Genomic DNA, 11,352 nt, shown 5'->3' on the forward strand with positions numbered 1-11,352 from the left:
CGCGGTAGGACGGCCTCCGACTGAGCAAGCTGGGGGGTGCAGGGCAGAATGGGGGGACTTAGTTTATGTGGCGGACAGGAAGGGGGAGGCTGTTGCCACACCCTGGGTGGGAGATGACGGTGGCTTGGGCATAGGGAGGTGGTGGAGGCATCGGGACGCTGAGGGTGGCCGGAGCCCCGGGGGATGCGGCCACCACTGGCAGCAGTGGGGGACACACACAGGTCACTGCCCAGCTGGCCATAACAGCCAGGTTTGGGCCAGGTGGAAGCCGGAGTCAGGAACTCCTTCAGGGTCTCCCAGGTGCGTGGTAGTAAGCCAGGTCCTCGGGCCATCTGCTGCTGCCCTTTCCCAGGTAGACGCATTAGTAGGGAACTGGAGAGGAAACAGTGCACCTGGGACTGGAAGCCACACGCTGGGGGGGAGGGGGGGTTAACCACTGCGCCTCAACGCTGCCCCCTAGGGGAGCAGTTCCCGAAGGATCCGGACCTCTGCGCAGGCTGTTTGCCCCTGGGAGTTCCGGGCAGGGATCTGGGATGCCCTCGGTCTCTGCTTGGGTCCCCTGCAGGCCGGTGGAGGCAAAGACAGACAGGGGTCAAGGTGTCCAGGGAAAGAGGGCCAGAGTGGGAGGCGCGGCAGGACGGCAGGCAGCAGGGAGCCCGGTGCTCCCCGAGGAAGGCGGTGAGGACGAGGAGGGGCCTGTGGATGTATCGGCACGGAGGTGGTGTGGTAAGGATGGAGAGGCCAGTGCCCTGTGCCAGCGTTAGGATCCAGATGGGGCAGGCGTTACCCCCCAGGGGCTAAGGTGCCCCTGGGGACCTCTGCGCCCCATATCCGGCCTCTGCTTCCAGTTCCCACGTCCTGCTAAAGCACACCCTGGGAGGCAGCGGGTGATGGCGTCAGGGACTTGGGTGCCACCCACCCCAGGAGGTGGGGGGACGCGGATCGGGTTCTGGCTCCTGGCTTCAGCGCTGGCCCAGCCCTGGCTGTTGCTGATGTCTCTCTCTGTCTCCTTTGAAATAAAAATAAAGAACATTTAAAAAGAAAAGGAACGGAGCCAGGCAGAGATGTCCAGGCAGGGCAGGGCGGGGGGTGGAGGAGGAGTTGGGGGAGCGGCTGCGAGCGGGTTGGGGCGTTCTTAGGGCGATGAGACCCTCCTGGAGGCAGCGCGAGCCGGCTGCCACTCAGCCTTGGGAATGCACTCGGGGCCCCCGTGAGAGCAGTGACGGCGCCCGGGCGACAGGGGGCGGCCCCGCTCCTCCCAAGCCCTCAGCTGTGCAGGGAGGACAGGCCGGGGGCCCAGAGCCACGCGCCCAGGTTCCAGCCCTTGCTTGCTCTTGTCCAGAGCCCGCCCTCGTTCATGGCGCTCGGGGCTCTGCACCCAGCAAACGCACACGCACACGCACGCAGCCGGCCGGCCCGCAGCTGCGGCCCCCTCTGGCTTCTCTCTCCCGCAGCACCAAGCGGTCTCTGCGCTTTGAGTAGCAGGATGCAGGGGCTCAACCTCAGCCGGCAAACTGACCAGCAGAGCTCAGCTTGGTCAGGTACCCCTCCCCCGCCCCGAGACCCTGGAGGCCGGGCGATGTAGGGCTGGGGGTGTCCTAGGAGCCCCGATGCACCCCCTCCCCACTCTCTCCTCCTCCCCACAGGTCCCCAGGGGGCTGTGCACCCCGGCTGGAAGCCGAGCGCTGCGAGCGCCGGGCGGGGGCGCTGTCCACCCGGCAGAGGCCAGAGCTGTCAGTGCGCACATTTGTACATTGGGGGGCGGGGGCGGGGCGGGAGAGCCGGCGGGGCCGCCAGCTTCGCGCAGATTAAAAGCCCGAATCTGAGACTCGGCCGAAGCCCCGCCTCCGTGCCTGTGTGTGGGCGCGCGCGGGGCCCCGAGGGGGCGTCACCACGCGCGGCGGGGGGCGCGAGGGGGCGCGTTCCAGCCGTTCCAGCGAGGGTCGCGGTCCACGGCCTCCCCTGCGCCGCCACTCGCGTCCCGGGAGCCAGAAGCTCCGCCGCCCTGCTGTCAGTCTGGTGAGGGGAGGGCAGCACGCCGGGGGCCGGGGCCAGGGCGAGAGGGGCGGTCCGGAGCCGGGCGGGTGGGTGGTCGGAGCGGGGCGGGCGCCCCCTAGGCCCCACGGAGCCCCCTCCCGCCCCGCAGGAGCTGCCGCCTCCGTGGATGGTGAACGAGAGCGCCCCGAAGGTGCCCAGGGGGAAATGGACAACGCCGCCCTTCGACCCGCGCTTCCCCAACCAGAACCAGACCCGTAACTGCTACCAGAACTTTCTGGGTGAGGCCTGGCGCGCTGGGCTGGGGGGAGCCCCACCTGGAGGCCCGGGGAGACGGTTGGGGCGCGCGGCCCGGGGGCGTGTCCACCCGGAGTGGGCGTGGCTGGCTGTGACCGCGGCCCCCGCAGACTTCCACCGCTGTGTCAAGAACGCTCACCGCCGCGGCAAGAGCCCGCAGCCCTGCGAGTACTACTACCGCGTGTACCATTCGCTGTGCCCCATGAGCTGGGTGAGCGGGCGCGGGCCGCGCCGGGCCGGGGGCGGGCGCGGGAGGGGGCTGGGGCCCAGGCTGAGCCCGCGCCCCCCGCTCGCCGCCTCGGCAGGTGCAGCGCTGGAACGAGCAGCTCAGAAACGGGACGTTCGCCGGCAAAATCTGACTGCGGAGCGCGGCTTCCTCCGGGGCACCGGCCCCGGAGACACCCCCCCCCGCCCCCGGCCGCGGTGACCTACCTCACCCCGCTCCCCAACCTCCAAACCGCAAATAAAGTTACGTTGCTGCTGATGGCTCTTAATGCGTGCCCTGGCTGCCCCTGCTGTCGCCCGTTATGGGGCGCCGGGCATGCGGCAGGCGCGTGCAGACCCAGCAGGTGGGGGCCCCAACACTGGCCCACCCACTGGCACCCAGTGTCCCCAGTAGGCCCGCCACTCAGCCCCTCCCCGCAGCCAGCCCAGCCCTCCCAGGGTCCAGGGCCGGGGAGGGTCTTCTTTGACCACTGCTGCCTCCCTAGCTGTGCGTCCTGCCCGCTGCCCGTTGGGCTCCGTGGCCCCCTCACCTGCCGCCCCTGCGCCCCAGTGCCCCCCCAGCGCAGGTCCCTTGGGTTCTGCGGCTGAGTGGCTGCAGGATGACCCGAGGCCTGGCCCTTCATCCCGGCAGGCACAGCAGGGCCAGGTCCTGCCGCAGGTGCCCCTTGCAACGCTGCCTCTCCCCGGTCCAGGAGTGGACCCTGGCCTGGTCCTGCCTCCCACCTGGGGCGGGGGAGGGGCTCCTGGAAGATGCTCTTCAACCCCAGGGTTCAGCCGTGACCATGACTAACCCTGTTTCCCCAGCTGTAACCTGAGTCCGCTTATCAGGAGACTGGGGCAGAGGGCGGGAGCTCAGATGACAGGCTTCGCCCCTGCCCCCCACCTGCCCGTTGCCCACCCCCACAGGCCGTGCTGGGGTCAGGGCCTGTGTGACACAGGGCTGCTCTAGGCTGTGGCTATCCACAGAGGGAGCGCCAAGGGCTGAGTCACACGGGGAGGCTGATGGCCCAGGGCTGGGACGGGCACCCAGGCACTGTCCAGCCAGGGCCACACACCTGGGCAGGGCCCGGGCCCACTTCCTCCCCACGGGGGCCAGCCTCCTCCTTTCCCTCCCGGGCCCACTAGCCCCTCCTCCACCACCACCAGGTCTCCTCCCAGCACCTGCTGCTCCTGAACCCCGCCCCCACATACATACACACATACATATATGTACACACACACACACACACACACGGAGCCAGGGGCCGGGCCCCGGCCTCCTCACCTCCCACTCCCTGGTTGTCACCACCTCCATGGCTTCTGGTCACCTCCCCCTCCCACACACACACACACACACACACAGCCAAGGGCTGGGCCCCAGCCACCTCACTTCCTGCTCCGTGGTTGTCACCACCCCTCCCACATCACCTCCCCCTACCTGCATCCCAGTGGCCACCTCCTGAGACCCCAGTGTCACTCAGAGCAGCTGCCGGGTCAGAGCAGCTGGGGCTCCCCCTACTCCCACTCCCCTACCCAGCCCCTCGGGCAGAGCCACACCGGCTGCACCGCCATTCACCCTGTGCGCAAACCCCAGGCCGGGCTTCCGCTCCTCCCCCTCCCCACGCAGCCCCCGCTGTCCCGTCCCGCAGCTCCCAGGCGCTGCAGCCGCGGCCTCCCGGATCCCATGAGTCTGGGCCACTTCTGAGAAGGGTTCACGTCTGTTCGCAGAGCCGCGTGGCTGGGACGAGTTCCCTAACCGCTGCACGGGGCTGTGTCCAGAGAGACAATTGCAGTCCTGAAGTCAGCGTGTTGGACACCCGGAGGCCCTGGACGGGCAGCCCCGGGATGACCTCATCTACCAGTCCGGGAGCGCTCCGCCCCTGTCCAAGTCTGAGAGCATGCCACACCCCCGCGGGCTCAGCCGCCTTTCTCGCCTGACTTCCGGTTTCTTTTCCACTCCCTTTGCCTGTGGCCACCGCCCTCTCCCCCCCCCCCCGCCCCCAGGCAGGATAGGTGCCTGAGCCCCATGCACTGCCCCTCTCTGAGCCGCTGTGGTGAGTCCATGACGCCGAGCCCAGTTGCACAGACATCCTCTGGGCACCACTACCTGGTGGGTGCCGCCCTGAGCTCCTGCACTTCCTGTGGTACCCAGGGGTCAAGGTGGGCTCTGCAGATGCAGCGGAGGCCTGGGGCAGGTGCACCCGCCCCTCCTGGACTGTCCTCGATCTACGCACCGTGTGGCTCCCTCCCTATAACCCTGAATCATTCTAGCCAGTGGCTCCCCCCCCCCCCCCTCGCTAAGGGCAGCTCTGGCCCCAAGCGGGACTTCAGGCAGTATCTATTATTATTATTATTTCAAGTCATAAAGAGAGAAACGGATAGGTCATCTATCCGCTGCCTCACTCTACAAATGTCTCTGACAGCTGGAACTGGGCCAGGCTGAAGCCAGGAGCCAGGAGCTGCAGTCTCCCACGTGGGTGGCAGGGGCCCAAGCACTTGGGCCATCACTGGCTGCTTTCCCAGGAGCATTGGCAGGCAGCTGGACAGAAAGCAGAGGAGCCGGGACGCACAGCGGCACTGCCACCTGGGATGCTGGCATCACAGCGGTGACTCCACCTCTGCCACACAGCCCAGCCCCATGTAAATGAACTTAATGGAAAAAAGTTCCTATGCTCAACTGTGGCCCAACTCCCCGTTCCCATGAGCACTGCCATGTCTCGCCTCCACCAGCTCCAGGAAGGGGTCCCAACACAGGGCCCGGGGGAAGAGGGGAAACCCCATAGGCTGCGTGAGCTGCTCAGGTCCAGGCGGCCTCAGTGAACAGTCTGCGAGATACCCAGGGGCGGAGAAGGCGGCCGCAGGACCCAGAACACGCCCACTGACCGTCCACAGAGCGAGCGGCTTCATCAAACACAGCTTCGAGTCAGGAGACACTGCGCCAGAGCCGGACAGCGGTGAGGGTTCACGGCCTCCATCGGCTGGCACAGGGCACAGGCCTGCACCTGTGCAGGCCGGGGCCCCCCTACCTGTCCCCACTGGGCCCTGTGGGGGTGGGGCCTTTGTCTCCACGAGGCCTTGGGCAAGTCTGTGCTTCTGCGTCACCTCACCTGGAAAACAGGGGATCCTCTCCACCACAATCTACTGCCCCGGCACCCTCCCTAGACCCCGCACCTCCCCGTCCCCTCGAGCCCAGCACCCTCCCAAGACCCTGCACCTCTCCTTCCCAAGACCCCGGCACCCTCCCTAGACCCTGCACCTCCCCGTCCCTCAAGCCCAGCACCCTCCCAAGACCCCGCACCTCCCCGACCCCTCGAGCCTTGGCACCCTCCCAAGACCCCGGCACCCTCCTAAGACCCTGCACCTCCCTGTGTCTCGAGCCCCAGCACCCTCCCAAGACCCCGCACCTCCGGGTCCCCCATCCCACCGCAACATAAGACCAGAGACCTCCGAGGGGGTTGCTTATAACAAGGCTTTAATAAAATAAAAAGTTCAAGTGCTTCCAATCCCCCAACATACCCCGTTCTGGTGTGGGGGAGGGGAGGCAGCCCCCACACCCCAGTAGCACCAGGGATAGCACCATGAGAAAGATGAGGTCGCACCCGGCCTCCCTGAGACCCACGGGGGGCAGCGAGGAAGACGTGCCCCCCAGACACCCCTCCCCACACCGTCCCCCCAACCTCAGACAGCTGCAGAGCAAACCCACTCCCCGTGGGGGCACCCAAAAAATCAGTCCCACCTCCCCTCGGGGCCTGGGCCAGGAGACGCCACGGGTGGCCCCCACCCCTTATGGCTTTGCTCCCCGGGGAAGAAGGGGCTCAAGGGGGGGGTGGCTCCTGCAGTCCTGAGGTGGGGGCGGGGGAGGGAGGGCAGCAAGCGGCCAGGGCTCCCCGCAGGGTGGGGGCGGCTCAGGGGTCAGCAGTGACAAAGGGTCAGGGACCAGATCCCTGGGTGGGAGGGCGTCCAGAGGAGCCCCCTCCAGGCCGGAGCTCTGCCGGGCCCAGGGGGGTCAGCTCCTTCACAGAGGCTCAGGGCTCCTGCTGGAGGACCCCGGGAGACCCCTCCCTCCGCCTGTCTCGGGCCTCTTGCTCCGCCCATCAGGACGCGTCTCCGTTGACGTCCAAGTTGATGGAGCCATGGCTGACCACCAGCCGCAGGCGCTTGGGTGGGGAGAAGCGGGCAAAGGCCAGGGCCTGCTTGGGGATGGGGGTGGGGCCCGGCGTCTCCGCGGGGACACGGGTGGCCGGCGCGGCCGGGGCCAGGCGGCTGAGATCCACGCGCACCACGGAGGGCAGCCCGTAGCGCCGGGCCCAGTGCCAGTCCTGCCGGGGGCCCCAGCAGGCTCGGGCAGGGGGCCCCAGAGCCACCAGGGCTTCGGCTCGCAGGCGGCAGCGAGGGCCACAGCCCCCCCAGCGGTGCAGGGAGACGCAGGCGGCAGGGAGCGGGGGCGCCACGGGGGGCCGCCGGGGCCGCGGCCGGCGGCGCTTCCGCGGGCGGGCCCGGGGCTGGAGCTGCGGCAGCCAGTGCAGCCAGAGGGGCGAGGCGTCCCGGCGCGGGCTGTGCAGACGCAGGGGCTGGCAGGCGGCTGCAGGGACAGGGACAGGCGCATCAGCAGGGCCCGGCGGGCTGCCGCGGGGGCGGGGCGGGGCGGGGGCGGGGCCGCTCACCGCAGAGGGGGTCCCGGCGGCGGCGCAGCGGGGCCGCGTGCGCGCAGGCCCCGGGGCCGCTCTCCAGGCCTCGCTGCAGCTGCAGCCGCCGCTTGGTCTCCCGGAGCTCGTACTTGTCCGGGGGGTGTGGGGGCGGCTCCGGCTCCCTGGGCCGCAGCCGGAAGGCTCCTTCGCCTCTCCTGGGGGGCGGGAAGCGGGCGGAGAGGACCACGGGAGCGGCTGGGGCGGGGCCCCAGCAGGCTCGGCCTGGCCCGTCCGCAGCTCCGGGACCCCAGCCCCCACCCCGCGCACCTCTCGCAGGTGTAGCATTCACAGTGCTCATTCTTCTCGCCGAAGAAGCCGTCGCCGTAGAAGCAGGTCACCTCGTCCCCCGGCTCGATGTCCCTCAGCACCTTCACGCAGGCCGCGTTCCCGTCTGCAGGCACAAACTGGGGGGCCGCCCCTCGGCGCTGAGCTGCCCTGAACTCCTGGCGGCCGGCGGAGTGACCGCTCCCTGGGCCAGGCTCCGCCCCCTCGTCCACCCAGTCTCCGCCCCTTCCCTGAGGCCGGGGCCTTTGGGAACCACTCTCCCCACTTGGAAGGGGTCGGGGCCGTTCACACCCCCGTCCTCTTGTTGCCGGGGCCCTGCCTGGGGTCAGACCCTCCCCCCCCTCGCGCCCGGCCACGCCGTGGCCTCCTGCCCTGCACCGAGCGCTTCCCAGGAACCTGCTGGGCCCAGCAGCCCGCAGCGCCTGTCCGCTGCTGCCTTCGGCCACTCGAGACCCTCGGACACCCGGCCCCAGGCTGCCACGCTGGTCCGCTGCACTTAGTGCTCCCGGGCGTGGACCCCTTTCTGTCTGCGGCTCGGCCGGCCCTGACCCTCCCGCAGCCCAGCGAAGCCCCCGCCGCCTCGGACGGCTCCGGCAGGCCACGGCGCTCACCTTGCAGTTGGGTTTGCAGTCTGCAGCCAGGCGGGGGCGGAGGAAGAGAAAAGAGAGGCCGGTGAGCGAGGGGAGGGCAGGGCCGCGGCCGGGACGCCGGCCCCGCAGGCCCGCCTCACCACCTCACCGTGGTTGATGAAGGCGGCCGGGCCCAGCCACAGCTGCGTGCTGCGCTTGCGGGTGGAGTACATGATGCTGAAGTCGTTCTCGCCGGCGCGCAGCAGCCCCTCGTCGGCCTCCCGCAGCTCGGCCACGCAGCCCACCAGCAGCTCCAGCTTCTCGTTCTTCTTCCTGCGGGGCCGGGGCCGGGCCGTGAGCCGGGGCTGGGGCCAGGGGCTGGCCGTGAGCGGGGGCCGTGAGCAGGGTCTGGGGCCGGGGCCAGGGGCCGGGCCGTGAGCCGAGGCTGGGGCTGGGCCGTGAGCCGGGGCCGTGAGCAGGGTCTGGGGCCGGGGCCAGGGGCCGGGCCGTGAGCCGAGGCTGGGGCTGGGCCGTGAGCCGGGGCCGTGAGCCGGGGGCCGGGGGCCGGGGCTGGGGTGGGCCGCAGGCGGAGTCCGCTGCCCGGCCCCGCGGGCTGTGCACTCACCAGGCCCGAGTGGACACGATCTTGGCCCCGTTGGTCTCCATGGAGTAGCGCGAGCAGGGCAGGATGGTGAAGCCGCTCTCGGGCAGGAAGGCGCGCAGGTACCGGTACACCTGGGGGGTGAGGGGCAGGGGCTGACGGGCCGCCCCGGCTCTGCTTCAGCTGTCAAGGGAACAGGCCCCCCACTCCTTCCCAGGATGCTCCAGGCTCGCCTCGGGCGGTCCCAAGGGGCTAGGGAGTCAGGGCCCCCCTGGGGGGGGGGTGGACACGGGGTGGGGGTGGGGAGGGCTCCCTCACGTGGGTCTTGAGGGCAGCCTCCTGCCGCGGGCCCCGGCTCTGGAAGTAGTGGGCCATCCAGCCTCCCACCGTTAGGGCCCGGTACGCAGCCTCCAGGTCGCGCTGCCTCAGGAAGGCCTCCAGCGCCGAGCGCAGGTAGTGCTGTCGCCGCAGGGGGGGCACAGGGCTGGGGGAGAGGGCACGCCTGGGTCCCAGGGCCTTCCGGGCCCGGGGCGAGGGGCGGGGCGCCCGCCCGGCCGCCGGCCTCACCTGACGTTCATCTTGTGGGTGCGGAAGCCGAGGTAGGGGTCGAGAACGAGGCTGGTGGCCAGGTCGTCATTCTCGCACAGTTCCCGGGCTGTCACTCTGTCGGGCCCCATGGTGCCCAGGGACCATGCTGTCCCAGGCGGAGAGCAGGGACCCCGGGGGCCGGGCCTGCCGCCGCTCGGGGCCGCTCAGGAGCCGGGCGCCACTCTGGCGGGCCCTGGGTCTCCTCATCTGCACACGGGGAGAAAAGCGAGGCTGAGCGCGGGCTCCCCCGGCTCCCGGCGGGGAGAAGCAACAAGTGCAGAGGCGGGCGGGCCCGGGGGAGGCGGGCGCCGCGAGCGCCTCCGGCCCCCCAGCTCGGCGGCCGGCGCGCGCGCACACGCACGCACACGCAGCAGCCAGTCCCCGCGGGCCAGGGGCAGTCGGGAGGACTCTAAAGGCTGGGCCGGCAGCAGGTCCGAGTCAGCGGGAGTCCAGCTTCCGGCCTGTCGCGCCCCCACCCCACTCTCCCGGTCCCGGTCCCGCCCCCTCCCCGCAGGAGCCCTTGGGGAGTGGTCGCCGAGGGTCCCGGTGAAGCCCCAGGCGGCCAGGAGCCGGGGGAGGAGGGAAGGATTCCAGCACCTGCTCCGGCTGCAAGGATGGGGGGGGGGGGGCTCACAGGACAAAAGCGGCCGGGCCGGGGGTGGGTGGGGGACGGAACAGGTCAAAAAAACAAAACAGCGAGCAGAGACAAATGGAGTTGAAACAAACAACCAGCCCCACACGGCCTCCGGCTGTGCACCCACGCCGGGGCCTCGGGCCCCCTGGGCCCTGCCGTCCGGGTGGACCGGAACAAGGGGGGAGCGGCCAGAAATGGCGGGGAGAGAGCCCGGGGGCCACAGGCGGAGTCGGGGTGAACCTGCGGCGAGGCGGGAGCCGGAGGGAGGCAGTGGGTCCAGACAAGAACTAGACAGGCGCGGGGGCCGGGGCAGGCGGCGAGGGGCCAGGCAGAGGCCCGGGGTGCAGGAGAGGCGGGCGAGCGGGCTCAGGGTGTGCAGAGGGCCCCGAGGGAGCGGGGAGGCCTGCTCTGTCCGCAAGGCCAGGGCCTGCGTGCGGGCAGCCGTGTGAGGGGTCGGCTCGGGCGCTGGGGCTGCAGGTGGGACTCGGGGGGCGCACGGGGAGCAGCGGGGGGTGAGCGCGGTGTCCGGGAGAGGCCTCCGTGGGAGACCACAGGGCAAAGCCCTCCGGGGGGACAGGAGACGTGGGCGCCTGGACACGAGGAGGGGCCGGGCGGGACGGGGGGCAGTCGGGGTGGGGGCGACTGGGAGCCAGGCGGCGCGGGGCGGGGGCCGTGAGGGGGCTCGGAGGTCGGGCCCCGCGCCGCCCCTCACCCGCTTCTCCTCCTCCTCCTCCTCCTCAGGCGCCCGCGCTGCAGCCGCCACCACCTCCCACTGCCTCCTCCAAGCTCTCGTCAGACACGGTCACCGCGCCTCCAGTCGGCCCCGCCGGGACCGCCCCGCACAGCCACTGCGGCCTCACACTGGCCGAGCTCACCGTCACTCCTGCGTTGCTATGGAGCTTGCGCCGCTTCCATTGGCCGAGTCTCACTTCGCCCCACCCCGCGCGGCCCCCTTCAGTGCCCCGACAAAACCCCACCACACCCGCGCTCCGGACGGGCGCCGCCAACTGCTGCCAGTGGCTCACGCTGCTGTCCTTCAGCCGCTGCCGTGGAGACCTGAGTCTCCGCCCCCTCCTCGACTGCCAGAAGCCGATGCCCTCATTGGCCGAAAGTGCCGTCGCTCTGGGCGGAACTCACACGGGGTCGGGTTATTCAGGTTCAAGAGGAAAGAGGGCGGGCTCTGCCCGCTCCAGAAGTCGCGTCGGATTGGCTGGTCCTGGGACACCGCATCCTTCCATTGGCTAAGCTCTCCGCTCGTCACCACAGAGTCGCGGCCCCCTCCCCCCCCACCCCGGTCCCGTCCTCTGTCTCCGGTGAAACCTTCAGCCACCGGAGCAAGAAAGCCGGGACGGCTTGGCGAAGGGGCGGGAAGGCAGCGAATGCGCGCGCACTTCCATAGGCCCCGCCCCGCGAGGCCTGCGGTTGCCAGGGCGACAAAACTTTATTGACAGTTCTGCGAATTACAAAGAACTCCCTCGCCGTCTTGCCGCT

At 70.4% G+C, this 11,352-nt stretch overlaps 2 protein-coding genes across 8 annotated transcripts; one reads left to right on the forward strand and one right to left on the reverse strand.

The window, feature by feature from the left end:
* The first annotated feature begins 1,774 nt into the window (after positions 1 to 1,774).
* Positions 1,775 to 2,786, forward strand: COX6B2 (cytochrome c oxidase subunit 6B2). Of its 4 annotated transcripts, none has more exons than XM_070063631.2 (4): positions 1,775 to 2,019; positions 2,147 to 2,276; positions 2,403 to 2,503; positions 2,598 to 2,786. In XM_070063631.2, the coding sequence occupies exons 2-4, from the start codon at positions 2,165 to 2,167 to the stop codon at positions 2,649 to 2,651; spliced, it is 267 nt and encodes an 88-aa protein (XP_069919732.1). In that variant the 5' UTR covers positions 1,775 to 2,019; positions 2,147 to 2,164; the 3' UTR covers positions 2,652 to 2,786. The 4 variants fall into 4 exon arrangements, with proteins under 4 accessions (XP_069919732.1, XP_089175769.1, XP_069919733.1 ...); XM_070063632.2 differs by having other exon boundaries at positions 1,842 to 2,010; XM_089319643.1 differs by having other exon boundaries at positions 1,806 to 2,019; positions 2,147 to 2,503.
* Positions 2,787 to 5,951: 3,165 nt separating this feature from the next.
* KMT5C (lysine methyltransferase 5C) lies at positions 5,952 to 11,044 on the reverse strand. Of its 4 annotated transcripts, XM_070063635.2 has the most exons (9): positions 10,574 to 10,702; positions 9,207 to 9,434; positions 8,958 to 9,123; positions 8,664 to 8,773; positions 8,208 to 8,371; positions 8,081 to 8,100; positions 7,452 to 7,588; positions 7,161 to 7,339; positions 5,952 to 7,078 (listed from the first exon to the last, which is right to left on the reverse strand). In XM_070063635.2, the coding sequence occupies exons 2-9, from the start codon at positions 9,314 to 9,316 to the stop codon at positions 6,591 to 6,593; spliced, it is 1,374 nt and encodes a 457-aa protein (XP_069919736.1). In that variant the 5' UTR covers positions 9,317 to 9,434; positions 10,574 to 10,702; the 3' UTR covers positions 5,952 to 6,590. The 4 variants fall into 4 exon arrangements, with proteins under 4 accessions (XP_069919736.1, XP_069919735.1, XP_069919734.1 ...); XM_070063634.2 differs by lacking the exon at positions 10,574 to 10,702 and adding an exon at positions 10,737 to 11,044 and having other exon boundaries at positions 7,161 to 7,588; XM_070063633.2 differs by having other exon boundaries at positions 7,161 to 7,588.
* Between the last annotated feature and the right edge of the window lie 308 nt (positions 11,045 to 11,352).

The sequence above is a fragment of the Oryctolagus cuniculus genome, chromosome 18, assembly GCF_051225735.1.
Source record: "Oryctolagus cuniculus isolate XC-2025 breed Fujian yellow rabbit chromosome 18, ASM5122573v1, whole genome shotgun sequence".
Lineage (NCBI taxonomy): Eukaryota > Metazoa > Chordata > Mammalia > Lagomorpha > Leporidae > Oryctolagus > Oryctolagus cuniculus.

Bases quoted from the DNA above. Each gene is read 5' to 3' on its own strand.
- COX6B2 (XM_089319643.1), top strand. From the start codon at position 2,165: ATGGTGAACGAGAGCGCCCCGAAGGTGCCCAGGGGGAAATGGACAACG. The intron at 2,504-2,597 runs GTGAGCGGGCGC...CCGCCTCGGCAG, and splicing joins CGCTGTGCCCCATGAGCTGG to GTGCAGCGCTGGAACGAGCA.
- KMT5C (XM_070063634.2), bottom strand. From the start codon at position 9,316: ATGGGGCCCGACAGAGTGACAGCCCGGGAACTGTGCGAGAATGACGAC. The intron at 8,372-8,663 runs GTGAGTGCACAG...CCGGCCCCGCAG, and splicing joins ATCGTGTCCACTCGGGCCTG to GAAGAAGAACGAGAAGCTGG. The intron at 7,079-7,160 runs GTGAGCGGCCCC...CTGTCCCTGCAG, and splicing joins CCGCCGGGACCCCCTCTGCG to CCGCCTGCCAGCCCCTGCGT.